Source organism: Macaca mulatta, chromosome 13, assembly GCF_049350105.2.
Source record: "Macaca mulatta isolate MMU2019108-1 chromosome 13, T2T-MMU8v2.0, whole genome shotgun sequence".
Lineage (NCBI taxonomy): Eukaryota > Metazoa > Chordata > Mammalia > Primates > Cercopithecidae > Macaca > Macaca mulatta.
The window spans coordinates 99,756,376-99,775,201 of NC_133418.1; the positions used below are offsets into that span (position 1 = coordinate 99,756,376).

The 18,826-nt window shown below is 54.2% G+C and overlaps 1 protein-coding gene across 19 annotated transcripts in view; it reads left to right on the forward strand.

Moving 5' to 3' along the window:
• Positions 1-18,250, forward strand: part of DNMT3A (DNA methyltransferase 3 alpha) — a 109,275-nt gene extending 91,025 nt beyond the window's left edge. For 8 of the 19 annotated variants that reach the window (XM_015111837.3, XM_028831922.2, XM_015111841.3 and 5 more), the window contains 17 exons: positions 4,201-4,416; positions 4,704-4,862; positions 5,283-5,390; positions 5,665-5,821; positions 6,132-6,281; positions 6,377-6,421; positions 7,114-7,193; positions 7,797-7,909; positions 8,103-8,286; positions 8,459-8,543; positions 10,755-10,900; positions 11,730-11,820; positions 12,010-12,158; positions 13,232-13,317; positions 15,407-15,476; positions 16,585-16,703; positions 17,986-18,250. In XM_015111837.3, coding sequence (XP_014967323.1) covers positions 4,201-4,416; positions 4,704-4,862; positions 5,283-5,390; positions 5,665-5,821; positions 6,132-6,281; positions 6,377-6,421; positions 7,114-7,193; positions 7,797-7,909; positions 8,103-8,286; positions 8,459-8,543; positions 10,755-10,900; positions 11,730-11,820; positions 12,010-12,158; positions 13,232-13,317; positions 15,407-15,476; positions 16,585-16,703; positions 17,986-18,127 — 2,100 coding nt within the window. In that variant the 3' untranslated portion in view covers positions 18,128-18,250. Of the gene's footprint in view, positions 1-99; positions 456-482; positions 738-1,129; positions 1,213-2,902; positions 3,010-4,200; positions 4,417-4,703; positions 4,863-5,282; positions 5,391-5,664; positions 5,822-6,131; positions 6,282-6,376; positions 6,422-7,113; positions 7,194-7,796; positions 7,910-8,102; positions 8,287-8,458; positions 8,544-10,754; positions 10,901-11,729; positions 11,821-12,009; positions 12,159-12,933; positions 13,133-13,231; positions 13,318-15,406; positions 15,477-16,584; positions 16,704-17,985 lie in introns of those variants that run through there. The other 11 variants (XM_077960006.1, XM_077960005.1, XM_077960007.1 and 8 more) reach the window with 9 other exon arrangements.
• Positions 18,251-18,826: the final 576 nt, after the last annotated feature.

Genomic DNA, 18,826 nt, shown 5'->3' on the forward strand with positions numbered 1-18,826 from the left:
GCCCCTTCCCTCCCCTACCGGCCCCCCGGCCCCGCGCTAATCTCTTCCAGAGCTGGGGGAGGGGCCGGGCGGTCTTCCCGGAGGCGGGGCGCTCCCTGCAGCCCGGCCTGGGCGGGCCCTGGGAACGGGCGGGGAACGGCCTCGCCCCCCGGCCCCGCGCCCCTCGGACCGGAGGAGAGGGGTTGGCCCAGCGCCAGCGTCGGAGCGCCGGCCCCCTCCCCGGGCCGCTCGCAGCCAACCAGGCCCTCCAGCGGGGCCCACGTGACCTGGAGTCCTAGACAAAGAAAATGTTCCCTCCCTCCCCCCCGCCGCCCCCCTCCCCTCCCAGTGGCCCCCTCCGCCCCCAGCCCCATCGCCCCCTTCCCCTCCCCCCAGACGGGCAGCTACTTCCAGAGCTTCAGGGCCGGGGCTCACACCTGAGCGCGACTGCAGAGGGGCTGCACCTGGCCTTATGGGTAGGTTCCTGGACGGAGCCCCGGGGAGACCGGGGGCGGGGAGGCGGCAGGGCCGGTGGGAGGATTTCCGCAGCCCTCCGGGTTTGAAAAGAGTCAAGTATGCCTCCCCAGCCCGCAGCAGCCGGGGCGTCCCGGCCTGGCCCGAGTTCTGGAGATGCTGACTTAGTGCTGGCCCGCCGCCTCCCTGCCCACGAGCCCCAAGGCCCCACTCCTCGAGGGCTCCAGTGGCACCTGGCGCCCTCGGGGGACAGGAAGAGCAGCCGGCTGGGAGCCCGGGCAGTGGTAACTGCAGGCTGGGGCACGCGGAGCTGGTAGCCCAGGAGTTGGGTTGGAGGCAGCTTCAGCTGAGCTGGCAGATGGGTGCCTGGCACTTCCCTGTTGACCTGCGTTCCTGGCTGGGGGACCACGCTTTCCTCAGGGCCCTGCCAGCTTGCGGCCTCTTGAGAGGGACAGCTTCCTCTCCTGCGAGTTCCTGGAAGCCTCCGGGCAGGCCGCCAGAAAGAAGTGGTGGGGGGCGGAGGGCACGGTGCGACCCTGACAGGGGGCCGGCCTGTGACACCAGGGTAGCCCAAGGCCGCATGGGCTTGGGGGCGGTGGCGCTCAGACCTCTGACCTTTGGAATGGGAAGCGCTGCAGTCGCAGGGGGAGGTGGAGGCGGGACAACTGCCTGAGGAGATGGGAGTGGACAGGAGGCAGTAGTCACCGGAGTTCCCGGTGGCTTTCCCAGGCTGGACGGACTCCAGGACCAGGGGCTTCCGTGAGCCAGCAGGGAGTGGGGAATGGTGTGGTGTCTCTTGAATGCCGCCTGGTTTCTCTGCCCCCCCCTGGGGGTGAGCGGCCTGCAGCCCAAATAGGAGAGCCTCGAGTTTACCCCTGTTTCTCTTATTGTTTGCCTGGGGAGGAAGACAGGAGTGCAGGGGGAAGGGGTGCTTTCCCTACGCCCCAGACAGGCCTCTTCTAATGAGGCCCCTCCCCCACCCAGCTCCGGCTGCCCCTTCTTCCCCTTTCGTCAGGCCTCCCGCTGCTAACCCACCCCCTTCTTCCTTCCCCCACCCCACTGCCCCAGTCCTGATGGAGGCCCCTTCCTCCTCCGCCAGCCCTCACCGGGCCGGGTGCGTGTTCTGCACCAAGTGGGCTGGGGATGCTGAACAGCTCGCAGCGCGGCATCTGACAAGCTGGGGGAAGTTGTGGGGGAAGAAGAATGTTCAGGAACTCGCTGTGAAGGGGCTGAGAAGAGAGACAAAGGGGCCGTGGGGGAGTGCTGAGGGTGGTGTCAGGCACGACTCCTAGACCTGGGGAGCAGCCCAGCCCACCTGCTGCTGCCGCTGTCGAGGAAGTGATAGCGGGTCCTTTCCCCTTCCCGCCCTCTGCCACCTGCACACCTTGTACTGGCTCAGGGGCCTCGCCACGCCTGGAAACAGGGTCTTTGGATCATCCCAGGCATCACCCTAGGTCAGCCACCCATGCCTGAAGCTTGAGAAGGCGTGGTGGGCGAGGAGCAGCCGCGAGGTGTGGGCTCCTCTGCGAGGGTAACTGACGCAGCTGAGGATCCCAGGAAGGGAGGCACCCTCCCCCATAGCGGGGTCCACACTTCAGTGCACCTTCTCTATGGGAGGAGGCGATGGCTAATTGATAGTAGGAAGGGGAAGGCAGAGTTTTGGCCAGGTGAGAGTGGGACTAGGGAGCGATGAGCAATTACTCCACATTCTTCCACCCCCGCAGTCCGATCCGTGAGCTCATTCCGCCATCCATGAGCTCATTTTCCCAGCTGTTTGGGGGTTGGGGGCAAAAGATGCATTATCCTGTTTTAGAATTTGTTGAGTCAGAGGAAAAACTAGGATTTAACATCTACAGTGTTTTCGGAATCGCCATAAGACACAGATTTGGTCTGTGGCTTGGAGGCAAAGACTTGAAGACTCAGTGAAATTAAATGAATCTATAAGACAATACGTTGGACCACTGAGCTTCAAACAAAGGTTCCTAACCTGGGACCGTTGGATCTGGGGGGTCCACTGACAGGCTTTGGGAGAGTCCTGGGAATCATTGGTCCGTATATACACCAGATTCTTAAACAGGTCAGAAAAGCTTACCAGAAATCCTTCCCTCAAGTGCCTTTTTATGTTGGAGCAACTCCTACCAGAAAGGACTGCTGCTGGTTGTGAGGCTCCGAATGGAATGTAGAGGCTCCAACTTCAGATGAGAGCTCTTCCTACTCCAGGTTGCTTGCTTATCCTCTTTACCCTTGAGGATGGGTTTGCATTTGCAGCTCTAGGCCCCTGGGGGAGCTCTTTTGAAAGGCATGTAGAAAATGGGGTTTTCTCCCCTCTGAATCTGGTATGGTGGAAACGGGTGCAGAGCCTTGAAGTCTGAGAGCCGTGTTTCCTAGATTCAGTAAAAGGCTAATGGTTCTCAGAGCTAAGTATCAAGGATTTCATTCTCCTTTGTAGGGATCCTGGAGCGGGTTGTGAGAAGGAATGGGCGCGTGGATCGTAGCCTGAAAGACGAGTGTGATACGGTGAAAGGATGGAGGCTGTGCAATGGGAGAATAACTAGGGTTTGGCTTATTAATTTGTTGGTGGGATGGCAGAGAGCACGCCTGGTTTATAGTGCCTGCTCAGTAAATAACTGAATGAATACAGTATTTATGGATCTGAAGGGTGCACATAGAAGGGGTCGAATCTGGTAACAATATACATTGGGTGTGATCCATAAGAACTCCAACATGGCATCTGAGCATGGGAACAGGCGGCTCTTGGGGAGCTTCCTATGTTGTTTGAGCATGTGCTGGGGGAGATGGGCTTTTTAAACCCAGAGCAGTGATTTCATCATCAGCAGACAGCACAAAACTAGAATTGTGGCCTGGAAACCAGGAATAGGAGGGATTGATTGCCCAGAGAAATTGTGGAGAAGAAGAGAGGGTCCACCCTGCTTCTTTAATTTTTGGTGACAGGGTCTTGCTATATTGCCCAGGCTGGTCTTGAACTCCTGGGCTCAAGTGATCCTCCCTGCTCAGTAACTGGGATTACAGGCACATGCCTGGCTGAAGATCTTAGTCTTGATTAAGATAGGAGAGGGTGGAACCAATATCTGTGTCTAAACAATAGTGCCTGACTAATATTTGGATAGAATTAACATTTCCATAGGCTGGACATGGTGGCTCATGCCTATAATCCCAGCACTTTGGGAGGCGGAGGCGGGCATATCACCTGAGGTCAGGAGTTAGAGACCAGCCTGGCCGATATGGTGAAACCCTGTCTCTACTAAAAATACAAAAATTAGCTGGGTGTGGTGGTGCATGCCTGTAATCCCAGCTACTTGGGAGGCTGACACAGGAGAATCGCTTGAACCCAGGAGGCAGAGGTTGCAGTGAGCCGAGATTGCACCACTGCACTCCAGCCTGGGTGAAAGAGTGAGACTCTGTCTCAAAAAAAAAAAAAAAAAAAAAAGAATTAACATATCCATATCATAGGGTAGGCAACTGATATGCTGATGAGATTGAGGAAGATTAGATCTGGGAGGAAGGTTTCCTAAAAGGCAGAAAAGAAGGCTGGAATTGCGTGATTTGAGTTCACCTCTCTACTTCAAATCTTTCCATTTTTCACGGCAAGGCAGCTGGTTGGTTCTCTCCAGCCCTTGACCGTCTGTCACTGTCCCAGGTTTTGTCAAACATGGTCCCCTTGAGTGTCAGGTGGCCTTGCTAATTCCTGGAGAGGTCAAGGTGACTTTTTGTTTTTTGTTTCCCCAGGCTGAGAAGAAAGCCAAGGTCATTGCAGGAATGAATGCTGTGGAAGAAAACCAGGGGCCCGGGGAGTCTCAGAAGGTGGAGGAGGCCAGCCCTCCTGCTGTGCAGCAGCCCACTGACCCCGCATCCCCCACTGTGGCTACCACACCTGAGCCTGTGGGGGCCGATGCTGGGGACAAGAACGCCACCAAAGCAGGCGATGATGAGCCAGAGTACGAGGTGAGCGGCTTCTTCACCAGCCGTGGCCAGCTCTTTCCGGGGGCCTTCCACCGCCAGCTCCTCCCGTCCTGCTCTCCTCTCTCCATCTCCCACGGGCCGCTCGCTCTCTCCACCTGACCCTGGGCCTCTTCGTCTCCCCGATTTTGCTCTGTCTTGCCTCATTCAGATGGAGCTCCCTCCTGGCTGTCCTGCCCCCCAGATGCCCAGGGCTGGGGTTGCCATGGGGGGATCAGGGTGGCAGGGCCTCGTGACCACTGTGTAATGATTTCTGCTCCTTGGGGCTCCAGGACGGCCGGGGCTTTGGCATTGGGGAGCTGGTGTGGGGGAAACTGCGGGGCTTCTCCTGGTGGCCAGGCCGCATTGTGTCTTGGTGGATGACGGGCCGGAGCCGAGCAGCTGAAGGCACCCGCTGGGTCATGTGGTTCGGAGACGGCAAATTCTCAGTGGTGAGTTGTGGGGTTTGGCAGTAGCCTGGGGCGGGGGAAGGTTCTTGATCCCAGGGCCTGTGGTTTTGGCTGGGGGCAGTCTGGAATTGGGGTGATAGAAGTGGGTTCTGCTCACCCCTACTCTGCCTGTGGTGGGTGGAAGAAGCCATAGGGATAATTAGGTTGCCCCTGTGGCTCAGAGAGCTAGGATGCTGGCCCAGTTTTAGGAATTCACTAGAATTCCTTTCCACCTGCACTCAGGTACTTCCCTACTCTTGGTCTGGACTCCTCTTTGCATCGGGTAATTATTTATCACTGCATCTGGTCCCCTCCAGGGCTGAGACTGACTCTCAAGGCTCCCAGCCCCTGCCAGTTACGAGGCACGGGGTGGGTGCTTGCAAGTATAAGCCGCAGCAAACAAGGCCTGGCTTGTCCCCCCAGGTGTGTGTTGAGAAGCTGATGCCGCTGAGCTCGTTTTGCAGTGCGTTTCACCAGGCCACGTACAACAAGCAGCCCATGTACCGCAAAGCCATCTACGAGGTCCTGCAGGTGAGTGTCCCTGCTGGGAGCTCGGAGGAGGAGCCCAGAGCACTAGGAGGCCTGGAAGTTAGAGTGCAGGTCAGGCCTGAGCAGAATGGAGGCCCAGGAGGCAGCGACTCCTTTCTCCCCACCTCGCTCACGCCTTTGTATGCACATCCACCTCCTGGACGGTTCCTCCCGTCTTGCCTGTGCCACCCTCACTACTCAGAGTCAGGCCTTGAGCCTGACCCATCCGCCTTCCAGCCTGTCCTGACAACCCCATCCCTGGCATGTCACCCTCCAGGTGGCCAGCAGCCGTGCAGGGAAGCTGTTCCCGGTGTGCCATGACAGCGATGAGAGTGACACTGCCAAGGCCGTGGAGGTGCAGAACAAACCCATGATTGAATGGGCGCTGGGGGGCTTCCAGCCCTCTGGCCCCAAGGGCCTGGAGCCACCAGAAGGTAAATAAGGGTACCCAGCCTTCTGGGACCCCTGTCCGCCAGGCAGAGCCACACCAGGGCTGGGAAAGCCATGCTGAGGGAGGGCTGCCGAGGCCTCCACAGAGGGGCCCAGTGGGAATGACTGGGGTCTCTCTTGCCCTGGGGTAAGGACTTGAATGACCTGCTCTCTGTTAACTGGCTAGAACCATAGAGTTGGGAGGTGGGAACGAGTTGGAGACCAGGCTGCACCCCACTATAAGGAGAGTGGGGGAGGGGGCTGGGGTTTCCTGTCAGCCTGTAACTGACCTTGGCACCTGCTTTCCTGCTCCAGAAGAGAAGAATCCCTACAAAGAAGTGTACACAGACATGTGGGTGGAACCTGAGGCAGCTGCCTATGCACCACCTCCACCAGCCAAAAAGCCCCGGAAGAGCACAACGGAGAAGCCCAAGGTCAAGGAGATTATTGATGAGCGCACAAGAGGTAGTTGGCCTGCTTCTGGAGAGGGTGGCACCAGGAGGCCTGCATCCGAGGAGCAGGCGCGGCCTCCTCTGACGCCGGCTCTCCTCCCCTTGCAGAGCGGCTAGTGTATGAGGTGCGGCAGAAGTGCCGGAACATTGAGGGTAAGTTTGTTGCCTGGGAACTCTGGCACTCCTAGTGTGGCATGGGGCAGAGTAGCATAGGCACTTAGGAAGGTTTGAATGACATGGGACCAGGGGCCACGTCCTGCATGTCACACTACCTCCACCGTGCTTCATGCACCGTCTGTCTGTCTTCTGGTGCCATGATTCTGCTCTCCTGTCAATGGCATGGGCTGGCCTTCAGGGTGTGGGACTCCCCAGTGGCCACAGAAGGGCACCCCCTCTTGGGTATGATTGAACTCGCCTACAGGTCCCCTTTCATTTCAGCTTTTCACCTTTGCTCACCTCTCTCATGCCGGGGCTGTCTCCCTCAGCCTGGTGCTGCTGGATCTGGCTCAGGACCCTCAGCCTGGGAGGACTGGGGCAGGGGTTAGTACTTGAGGATTACCCCAGGAATCCCTCCTGAGTAACCTGGAGCCAGGGTGCTTCTCATGAGCAAGTTTCAGTCCTCCTGTCACTCTGTCCCTGTTTGTGGATGGTGGCATTGGTGCTCTGAGATGATGGCATTCTGAGACTAGGGCCACAGTGCCTCCCTTTTCTGTGGGGCACCCTGGACTCTTCCAGCTGCCACTCCAGCACACCCCTTTTTTGTGGCTGGTCTGGTGCTGGGCTCCAGCCCAGGCAGGGAGAGGTCCTTTGGTTGTACTCATCCCATCCCTTCACTCTGCTTACAGACATCTGCATCTCCTGTGGGAGCCTCAATGTCACCCTGGAACACCCCCTCTTCGTTGGAGGAATGTGCCAAAACTGCAAGGTAGGAGCACACCCGCCCAGGAGAGGTACCATTGAGGCCAGCCCTTCGGCCCCCTGGCTGACTGTGTCCACCGCTTCTGGGCGTGTACGGGGTGACACCTGGTATGCGTGTGACGTAGACTTCAGAGCTTCCTCCGGAAGCAGAGTCCTGATGACATGGGCCCTTGGGCTTCAAGCTTTTCACTTGCTCTCATTTTTCTCCTCTGAAAGATTCTTTATCTCTCTCAAGCCCCATTTTAGTCCCCAGATGTGGGGATGGGAGCAGAGCAGTGGGGACAAGCTCAGGCAGAGTGTAGCAGGGTTGCCGTGCCCTCAGGAGCCCAGGAGAAAAGCCCAGGGCTGCACGGAGGCCCAGGTGGAGGTGCAGCCCCCTTCCTGGCCTTGCCCTCAGGCTGCTCTTTGGTTCTGTCCACGGCGGTGCCCAGGCAGACGAGGTTTCCCCTGCCCAGATCTGCAGCTGGGGCCTGACCCTGGCTAGGGCGGTGGCAGGATCATGTCTCCAGGGCTGAGTCAGGCTCTGTGAGGCCGGGTGCAGAGCCTCCCTTCGTCCTGGCCGTCCTGGGACCCGTCCTGGTGGTTTCTGACCCTTCCCGCTGCTGTCTAGAACTGCTTTCTGGAGTGTGCGTATCAGTACGACGACGACGGCTACCAGTCCTACTGCACCATCTGCTGCGGGGGCCGCGAGGTGCTCATGTGCGGAAACAACAACTGCTGCAGGTGAGACCAGTCTCCTCGGCTGGGCCCCGGGCTCCCGCCCCCCACCTGGCTCCCCTCCCCTCCCCTCCCCTTCCCACAGACCCCCCTCCCCCCCAGCAATGCTCCAGACCTGGTCTTTCCATTCCAGGTAGCACACCTTGACCTCCCTGGACCAGGGCTGAGAGTCTCCTCTGCTCACTGAGTTTCCTTCCAGGTGCTTTTGCGTGGAGTGTGTAGACCTCTTGGTGGGGCCGGGGGCTGCCCAGGCGGCCATTAAGGAAGACCCCTGGAACTGCTACATGTGCGGGCACAAGGGTACCTATGGGCTGCTGCGGCGGCGAGAGGACTGGCCCTCCCGGCTCCAGATGTTCTTCGCTAATAACCACGACCAGGAATTTGTGAGTGCTGGGCCTGGGGCGTGGTCTCGAGCTCCCTTGGCTGAGCTGTGGTTGTGGGACCTGAGCTGCACACGGGGTGTGTGGGTCTAGGAGCCTGGCTGGAGGGCCAGCGCTGAGTGGGAGCTTGGGACACCACTGGGCGTGCATCTGACCTGTTGTGCTCACTGCTTAGGACCCTCCAAAGGTTTACCCACCTGTCCCAGCTGAGAAGAGGAAGCCCATCCGGGTGCTGTCTCTCTTTGATGGAATTGCTACAGGTGAGGGGTGCAGGCCCAAGAGGTTCTGGCCACCTTGTCCCAGGACAGGGGAGCCAGGTGTGTGGGCAACTCTGGCAAAACGAAATGATCGTTAGCTTCATAGCTGTTAAAATATTACCCCAAAGGGGAAACTTGTGTGTGAAGTGAAAATGTATGCAGTGCATGGACTTAGATTTGACCAAAAATAAAAACGTAAAATAAGTGGTAAAGCAGCCTGTCTGCTGGGCACTTCCTTAGTGGAGAAGATTCAGCCACACAGGATCAAGTGATCGTTAGTCCGATTCACAGAGATTTCACAGAGCCTCAGAGGACAGACTCAGCAAGACAGAAACGTAACACAGTTCTGTTGTGTTTTGATTATACACAAGATAGTCTAAAGAAGGCTTATTTAAATCACCCATTATCCTTTTATTAATATTTTGGCATATGTCCTTTTTAGATTTTTTTCTGTGTGTGTGTGTTTATATGACCATACCTCCATACATAGATAAATTAAGTGGGTAGTGAATGCACACGGTTTTGTAACTTGCCTTGCATTTATTATATTATGACTGCTTTTTCATGTCAAGCGATATAAAGCTACATTTTTTTTTTTTTTTTTTTTTTTGAGACGGAGTCTCACTCTGTTGCCCAGGCTGGACTGCAGTGGTGCCATCTCGGCCCGCTGCAACCTCTGCCTCCCCGGTTCAAGCGATTCTCCTGCCTCAGCCTCTCGAGTAGCTGGGACTACAGGCACCCACCATCACGCCCAGATAATTTTTGTATTTTTAGCAGAGACGGGGTTTCACCATGTTGGCCAGGCTGGACTCGATCTCTTGACCTTGTGATCCGCCCACCTCAGCCTCCCAAAGTGCTGGGATTACAGGCATGAGCCACCGCACCCAGCCAAAGCTACATTCTTTATTTGTAAGTGCTACGTAGGGTTCCATTGAGTCAAACTGCCGTAATTTACTTAACGAACCCTTATTAGATCATTTACTATTTTTTTATTATTATAAGTAGTGCTGTGACAAGCATCGTGATAGAATATCTTTCTATATTTGAACCACTCCCTCCTTAGGAAAACCTTTAGGAGATGCTGGGTCACCCTGTAGGCATTGTTTGCTTCATGTGACTCTGGATACTGCAGAAAGCGTCCTAGGAGGTTGTGAAGACACATCCACCCCCTGCCCTGCCCCCTAGCCAAGGCTTCCTGGCTTTTAAGAAAGGAATAGCTCTTCTTAGAATTTGTGTCTGGCCAGAGAGATAGGTGGTCTCAACCCAGGGACCCTGGTTAGAGGGTGAGGCGGAGGGGGTGGCTTCCCTGGCCAGATATTTGTCTTCTGTTCTCAGCTCCATGCTGCTCTTCTGTAAACCTAGAAAAGTTCATTTACGGCTTTTTGTATCCCAGGCTGGAACCTTGAGGCCTTCTTAAATCATGTCACACCCCAGGAGGCTGTAAAAGCTCCTTGGCTGGGGGACGTATTGGGAGCAGCAGAAACAGTGCCGTACCCTGTTTCTCCTGAGACCCTCTCGGTATCTGCTCTGATTGTTTCCTTGCCTCAGTTCGACTAGCATTTCTGGAGGGGGAGGGATTGTAGTAAGAAAATCAGTGTGGTTAGCTCGGGAAGCACAGTGAAGGAGGCCTCTTCTGTCTGGAAGAGCCTTTGCAATCCACGAGAGGGATTGCAATCCACGAGAGTGAGGAATGGAAACTACTCTGATGGGGAGGCAAGGGATGCACAGAGTTGGGGACTCACAGCAGAGGGGGCGGGGATTCCAGGGGACTATGGGTGGGGCAGGGCATTGATGAAACCTTTGTGGAGCAGGGAGCATTCAGGTTGAGTCTCAAAGGGTGGGGTAGAATTGCAGCAGGAGGTGATAAGAGGGTATGGAAGGACCAAGCTGTAGACGGACAACAACAAAGAAAAGGCCCCCAAAAAGTCAGCTGCGATTCTTCCTGGATCCTGGAATCGTGTACACTCGGGTCAGTTTTCTGCAGCTTTGACAGCCTTCCAGACAGGCCAAACGAGGCATGAGACAGAGCCTCGATGTCCTTACTGTGGATACTCCAGTTGGATCCAGAAAGGATTTAAGGCATCTTCAGGGAAAAGACAGGACTTGGGTCTACAGCTGACCCCATGGGTCCTGTTGGCCAGCAGGCTCACCTGCCAAGACCAGGGTGCCAGGGAGATGGCTCCAAGTAACGGTGCTGTCTGCTGGCTGGTGCAGGGCTCCTGGTGCTGAAGGACTTGGGCATTCAGGTGGACCGCTACATTGCCTCGGAGGTGTGTGAGGACTCCATCACGGTGGGCATGGTGCGGCACCAGGGGAAGATCATGTACGTCGGGGACGTCCGCAGCGTCACACAGAAGCATGTATGTCCATGCTGTGGGGCGCAGCCCGTCTTCCCCACCCTGCACACTCAGCACCTGGAGGCAGCCCTTGCCTCCTTTCATTTTGTTCATTTGCCCTCTTTCTCTTCACCCTTTGCCCCAGCCTCTTTTTCTCCTTATCTTCCATTTGTCCTCTGTCTTGAGAGGGTAAAGGGCAAATTGAAATGGGAATTTGGGCTAGGCATGGTGGCTCATGCCTATAATGCCAGCACTTTGGGAGGCCAAGGTAGGAGAATCCCTTGAAGCCAGGGGTTTAAGACTAGCTTGGGCAACATAGTGCCTACTTGAGCTCTGGCTACTCCCTGGACTGGTTTCTGGGCCATTTCTAGGAGAGCTTTTTGGATTAGAGAGAGGTTCCTGTCCTCCCAGTACTTTTGGCAAATAGCTTTACCAGCTTCCATATCTGGGAGGCTCGGGCAGGGTCTTCCCTTAACCATGACTACAGGCCCTCTGGAGTCCTGAAGGGCAATTGGAGGACACTCACATGGCCCAGACACCCTGCCTTAGACACTCAGAGTGCCAGGTACCTTCAGACTCAGCCGTTCACGTGGGTCGCCTTCCCATTGGGCGGCTGTGTTGCCTGCCTGGGTGATACTAATTTCCCCACTGGCCTGAGAAATGATCCAACTTGGTCCCCTTCTTGTTTAGGACTTGTCCATGGTTGCAGTTAGGGTCGTGAGCCTGCAGAGCAGCTGGGTCTCCTCTTTCGTGTCAAAGGACTTCTTTGCCAAGTTCACAGATAATTTCTCTTTCTTCCTGTCTGCCTCTGTCCCTGGACAGCAGGCCCATCACTTTGCCTTTATCCTCCCAGATCCAGGAGTGGGGCCCATTCGATCTGGTGATTGGGGGCAGTCCCTGCAATGACCTCTCCATCGTCAACCCTGCTCGCAAGGGCCTTTACGGTAGGTACCATCCTGTCCCCTCCACCTTCTCAGCTGGTGCTTCTGCACGTAGGCTTCCTCCTTGGATATTTCTGCCCTGGGACAGCTATTCCCGATGACCCTGTCTTCCCGTGCCCTCCCCGTGCCCGAGCCACACCACTGTCCTATGCAGACAGCCCCAGCTGATGGCTTTCTCTTCCGACCTCTCAGAGGGCACTGGCCGGCTCTTCTTTGAGTTCTACCGCCTCCTGCATGATGCGCGGCCCAAGGAGGGAGATGATCGCCCCTTCTTCTGGCTCTTTGAGAATGTGGTGGCCATGGGCGTTAGTGACAAGAGGGACATCTCACGATTTCTCGAGGTATAGCCAGCAACCTTGGTTTGGCCAGCTCACTAATGGCTTCTACCTTGGACTGCTGCTTCATCCTGTCTCATCTGCATTGTGGAGCTGGGGACTGGTGACTTCTGCTTTGCAAGGGGCCTGTTTGGGAAGCCCCAAGCTTCCCGGATAGAAAGGGAGGAAGCAGGGTTAGAGGCCTACCTCAGAAAGAGCCAGTGGTCTCACTCTAAGAGGTGGCATTGTGGGTGTGAACCTCCGGGGTTGAAGGACCTGTCACTAAATTGGGTGGAGCGCCAGACTCCTGGGGTTGTGCATTCTGTATGGTGTTCGTTACACACCGGGACTTTTGAGAGGACAAAATCAGTTTTCCCTGAGCAAGAAGGGCCTATCTTCATTCCCTGGTACTCGAGAAGAAAACAGGACTCAGCTCAGTTTTCATTCCTTATCATGTGAGTCCTCGTTTAACCCTGAGCCGAGTCTGAGCCACGTGCAGAGGGCTTCTGCTGCCGGAGGCGTACTTGGAGTGGCCCTTCTGGGAGCTCGAGCCCACCCGTGCTCCTGAGTCTTGGGTGGGTCACACTGTGAGCTGGTGTTCTGACTATAAGTGTGAGCAGGTGTCTATTTGAGTTATAATCAGGGCTCGTGGTAAACACACGCATACTCGCTGGAGCCTGGGCTCTCCCAGCCTCTGGACAGTCTAGAGCCGCACTGTGCAATATGGTAGCCACCAGCCACATGCGGCTATTTACATGAACATTAACCATTCAGCTCCTCAATCACATTGGCCTCATTTTAGGTACAAAATAGCCACCTGTACTAGTGGGCTAGTGGCCACTGAATTGAACAGTGTAGAGGACATCCCACCATCGCAGAAGTTCATTTGGACAATGCTGATCTAGAACGTTCCAGTGACAGCTTGTGGAATGTGGCTAGGTGTAATTCCAGCTTCTCCTGGAGGCTGCAGGCTAGCCCAGTGTGTGGCTCCTGAGAGAGAAGTAAGAGGCTTTGAGGCTTTAAGGCTCGACCCCAGCAGCATGCCGGCGCTGTTTCATGCTCCTCCTTGGCTCATCTTCAAACCGTCTCCTGTTTTGTAGTCCAACCCTGTGATGATTGATGCCAAAGAAGTGTCAGCTGCACACAGGGCCCGCTACTTCTGGGGTAACCTTCCCGGTATGAACAGGTTGGTGAAAGCTCCCGGGCCTGGGGGACTGTGGGCTGGGACTGCAGGTGGGATGGCCCATGGTTGGGGGGCCCCTGAGCCGGGCCCTCTCTGGCCAGCCTCTGCTGAATGACTAGTTGCTCTGCCATGTTCCTTATTTCCTTTTCCTTGAGGAGGAAGAGGAGTCAGGGTATAGAAAATACTCATCTGAAACCAACAACTAGTGGTCTTAAAGCAGGACCTTTAGAGTCGTACTCTCTTTATACCAAAGAAGAGTCATGTGCTGCTGAGTTAGGTAGTTGGTTTTCTGACATTGTGATGTGTCCCGAACCCTCTGGTTCTTAGATTCTCCTGAGGCAAAGCCATGGGCATGGCTTTGGGGCTGGGAAGGGGAGTCGTGGCCGCAGCCTGTTTCAGGAGAGGGAATCTTGCTATGGCTGCATGCAAGTTCAGGGTTCTGCTTAACTTAATTTTACTAATCACACAGTTTGTTGGCTTCAGGTCCTTTTTTGGAGAGATTTTCTTCAGTTAGTTTACACAGATAAAGATTTTAATATCTAGGAATGAAGAAAATTCATTTCATCAGGTATAAAACTGGCATTATAAAAAGGCTTTTTAGGCGAAAGAAATTGTCCAGAGTTGGCAATTCAAAAGCACACTGAGAGCTGCTCAGTTCCTGACCATTGTGGAGGGAAGCATCTTCCAGAGTGTTCTGAGTCATGGGTGTTAAACCTCCATGGTGTGCTGCTGGGTATAACTAGAAGGCATCATTTCACCTGGCCTCAAACAGTCTCCCTCCTTGCTATTCCCATGAAGTTGGAGGACCTTCCCCATCTCATACATGTTTGGTAGAGTTGCTGGCGAGGGCTTGTTGAGGGGAAGGAGATGGGGCATGGGGGCAGCTGGCCTGAAACTGTCCACCGAGAGGTCCCAAGATATATGTGTGTATTGGGAAATGGATGGGCTAATGAGGTCCATAAGGTATTTTCATGGAACCATTCAGTGTCTCCTGACAGACCTTGGTCCTGTGGGGATTTCTCACCTGCTTCTTTCAACTCTAAAATACTAAACTCTGAGCTTCTAGGAGAAGCAGAGGTCCTGCATGCAGGGTCGAGAGTCGGGGGCATCTGTCGAGCACCTGATTTCACTGCAGGCCCCGCGGTTCCCACACTGGGATCCTGGAGCCAGTCAGGGAAGCCTTCCTTAAATATCCTTACATGTCAGGAAAGGTCAGTGTTGAAGGGGACAGCCAGTCAGTTATCTGGCCTGCACCCTAAGAAGTGACATGTTTAACGTCACAGAATTTTTGGTCTTCAGGGAACTGCAGAATTTAAGTCTTTTTTTTTTTTGAGACGGAGTCTTGCTCTGTTGCTCAGGCTGGAGTGCAGTGGCGCGATCCTGGCTCACTGCAGCCTCCGCCTCCCAGGTTCAAGTGATTCTCCTGCCTTCAGCCTCCTGAGTAGCTGGGATTACAGACACCTGCCACCACACCTGGGTAATTTTTATATTATTAGTAGAGACGGGTTTCACCATGTTGACCAGGATGAACTCAAACTCCTGACCTCAGGTGACCCGCCTGCCTCGGTCTTCCAAAGGGCTGGGATTACAGACATGAGCCACTGTGCCTGGCCCAGAATTTAGTCTTTTAAAACTGTACATTTAAAGCTTGCGGTTTGATTAATTTCATCTAGTGGTCACACCCATGTAACAATCACCACAAATCAAGATACAAAACATTGTCACCCCCAAAGCTTGCTTTGCAGTGGGATGCTTAAAGCTCAGTGTATTTTAGACTAACTGATGTAAAGATAGCTGTGCTTTTTTTCCTTTTCTGCTAGGTGTTATCTGCCTATTCATAATTTGAGACCACTTTTGAATTTACCTTTAAGGATTAACACTTGGTGGATTTGTGTCTGTGTAGAGCTGCAGCGTGTGTTCGTGTGTTTGCGGGGAGTTTGAAGAGGGTTTTGGCGTGTGTGTGTGATTTGGGGAAGGGGGTTCTTACCCTGTGAATAAGTGGCTGCTGGGGGAGGGAGGGGAGTCGTGCAGCTGGGGCCCTTCCTGCTGTTCTCCAGGTTTCTGTCGTTACAGTCTCTCTTCTGCCTCCTAGGCCGTTGGCATCCACTGTGAATGATAAGCTGGAGCTGCAGGAGTGTCTGGAGCATGGCAGGATAGCCAAGGTCAGCTCCAGCGTCCAGAACCTGTGCTGGGGGGGCAGGGAGAAGGAAGGGCAGGATGAGGTGGAGTTGTGGCCAGGGCCTTGTCCTGCCTGCTCCTCCAGCTAGTTTAGGAGACGGTGCAGGGTCATGCAGCAGGGCAGCCAGAGGAGGGCCCAGGGCTGCTGGCCTTCAGCCCTTCCTCCCTGGTGAGTGTCGCCCACCACCCTCTGGTAAACACTGAGGAGTCTTTACCAAGGCCTGGACGTGCTATGCTTTTTTTTTTTCATTTTTAAATTTTTTGGCCAAAACCTATTACAAAAACCTTCAAAGCAGAGCAGCCTCCTGTGATGTGGAAGCTCCATTTCTCTCTGGAGCTGGAATCTCCTGGAGTGAGTACCTGGGGCATTGGGTTCTGTGTCGGCAGGTTCCAGCACTCAGAACCACTGGCAGCTCCGAGAGCATCTTTGAGCCCCTCAGTAACTTGGCATCCTTTAGCCTACAAGTTACTCCACCTCTGAAAGAACTAATTCTTTGGAAGACTTGGAAAGTATAGTGGCTACAGCTTCTACTTCTAAAGTCTGTGGCTAGGCTGGGTGCGATGGCTCACGCCTGTAATCCCAGCACTTCGGGAGGCCGAGGCAGGCAGATCACCTGAGGTCAGGAGTTTGAGACCAGCCTGGCCAACACGGTGAAACCCTGTCTGACTAAAAATACAAAAATTAGCTGGGTGTGGTGGCGGGTGCCTGTAGTCCCAGCTACTCGGGAGTCTGAGGCATGAGAATCACTTGAACCCAGGAGGTGGAGGTTACAGTGAGCTGAGATCACACCACTGCACTCCAGCCTGGTGACAGAGCGACACTCCATCTCAAAAAAAAAAAAACTCTGTGGCTAGATGGATCTGACTAAGATTAGCTAGGTGACCTCCAAGAAGGAAGAAAAGTGGGGCTGTGGGGTCTGCGGAGGCTCCTGCCTGGCGAACTCTGCTCACTCAGAGCCATACCCAGCCCCCTGGGTGGACCAGGCCCTGTCAGGGTTTGGCGAATACCTGACATACTTGGTAGACTCATGACCAATGTTGGCTGGTGAATGATTTCGTGCTTATTCCTCTTTTCTCCTCTTCGTCATCTAGTTCAGCAAAGTGAGGACCATTACTACGAGGTCAAACTCCATAAAGCAGGGCAAAGACCAGCATTTCCCCGTCTTCATGAATGAGAAAGAGGACATCTTATGGTGCACTGAAATGGAAAGGTACCCGGGTTGTGCTGGCATCCGGCTGCAGTGTGGGCTTTTCTGCTCGCTGTGCTTGCTGGGGGGGTCCTCTGCCTTTCCCACCTGGCTTGTTTTCCACAAACGTCCTGGGAACAGTGCGTTTTATCAAGCATTTCTCAACATGTCAGACTCCTGGGGTGGACTCCTGGTAGATCAGGCTCCTGTGTATTTTAAGGCTGGTCCCAAGTAAGGGGAGTCTAGGGGCCAGGAGCGGTGGCTCATGCCTATAATCCCAGCACTTTGGGAGGCCGAGGCAGGCGGATCACCTGTGCTCAGGAGTTGGAGACCAGCCTGGCTAACACGGTGAAACCGCATCTCTACTAAAAATACAAAAATTAGCCAGGCATGGTCGCGGGTGCCTGTAGTCCCAGTTACTCAGGAGGCTGTCAGGAGAATTGCTTGAATCTTGGAGGTGGAGGTTGCAGTGAGCTGAGATTGCGCCACTGTGCTCCAGTCTGGGCAACAGAGAGACTCCATCTCAAAGGAAAAAAAAAAAGAGGAGTCTAGGAATCCCCTTCTGCCTTGTCTCCCAGAGACCCTGCTGATCCCCAAGGAACCGCTGCAGCGACAGGACCTTCCTTAACTTGTGGTGCCCATTTTGTAGGTCTTTTGTAAACCAAGCCAGCATAGGGCCAGGCAGACCTTACAGCCTCAACACCCTGATTTGGTGCAAACGGGACTCTCGGGGCTGGATGACCTTCTTGTTCTCTAAGTGTAACTAGGATTTAGCCAGACAAAGAGACCATTTACACAAACAACCAGAGCAAACAGGAAATCCTTCAGCTTCTGAAGTCAGGCAGGAGTTCGGCTCCTTTTCACCTTCCCTCCTCTCGGCGGGGAGGATGCTAGGGCTGTGTGTTCATTACGTGCAGACTCGAGGTGTACGTTGCCGAGCTAACCCTGCAGGAGAGGAGAACTGGAGAGTGTGTCCTGGAGGTATTTCTGAGGGATTGTTCAAAATTACTCTTATTTCTGCTGGGTTGTGAAACGCTAGGCAGTGATGACCTTACTACCTTTAAGGCCACAGAAACTAGCACAGTGCCTGTCACATGGTTGGCGATCCGAGTGCTGGGTTGTTTGTAAAGGACAGAAGACTCGGCAGAACTAAACAGGCGTCAGGGGAGTTGGTGGGTGCGAGTGCCCCTGTCCCTGCACTTTGGGCAGCTGCTGGTCCTCCAGGTCCTGCTGTGTGGTTAGATGGCTTCTAGGCAGCCTGGTCCGGCCAGCGCTCATCCCGCCCTCTCTGCCTTTTCTCCCCCAGGGTATTTGGTTTCCCTGTCCACTATACTGACGTCTCCAACATGAGCCGCTTGGCGAGGCAGAGACTGCTGGGCCGGTCGTGGAGCGTGCCAGTCATCCGCCACCTCTTCGCTCCGCTGAAGGAGTATTTTGCGTGTGTGTAAGGGACATGGGGGCAAACTGAGGTAGCGACACAAAGTTAAACAAACAAACAAAAAAACACAAAACATAATAAAACACCGAGAACGTGAGGATGGAGAGAAGTATCAGCACCCAGAAGAGAAAAAGGAATTTAAAACAAAAACCACAGAGGCGGAAGTACCGGAGGGCTTTGCCTTGCGAAAAGGGTTGGACATCATCTCCTGATTTTTCAATGTTATTCTTCAGTCCTATTTAAAAACAAAACCAAGCTCCCTCCCCTTCCTCCCCCTCCCCTTTTTTTTTCGATCAGACCTTTTGTTTTCTACTCTTTTCAGAGGGATTTTCTGTTTGTTTGGGTTTTGTTTCTTGCTGTGACTGAAACAAGAAGGTTATTGCAGCAAAAATCAGTAACAAAAAATAGTAACAATACCTTGCAGAGGAAAGGTGGGAGAGAGGAAAAAAGGAAATTCTATAGAAATCTATATATTGGGGTTTGTTTTTGTTTTTTGTTTTTTTTTTGTTTTGTTTTGTTTTTTTTTTTTTTTGTTTTTTTTTTTTTTTTTACTATATATCTTTTTTTTGTTGTCTCTAGCCTGATCAGATAGGAGCACAAGCAGGGGACGGAAAGAGAGAGACACTCAGGCGGCAGCATTCCCTCCCAGCCACTGAGCTGTCGTGCCAGCACCATTCCTGGTCACGCAAAACAGAACCCAGTTAGCAGC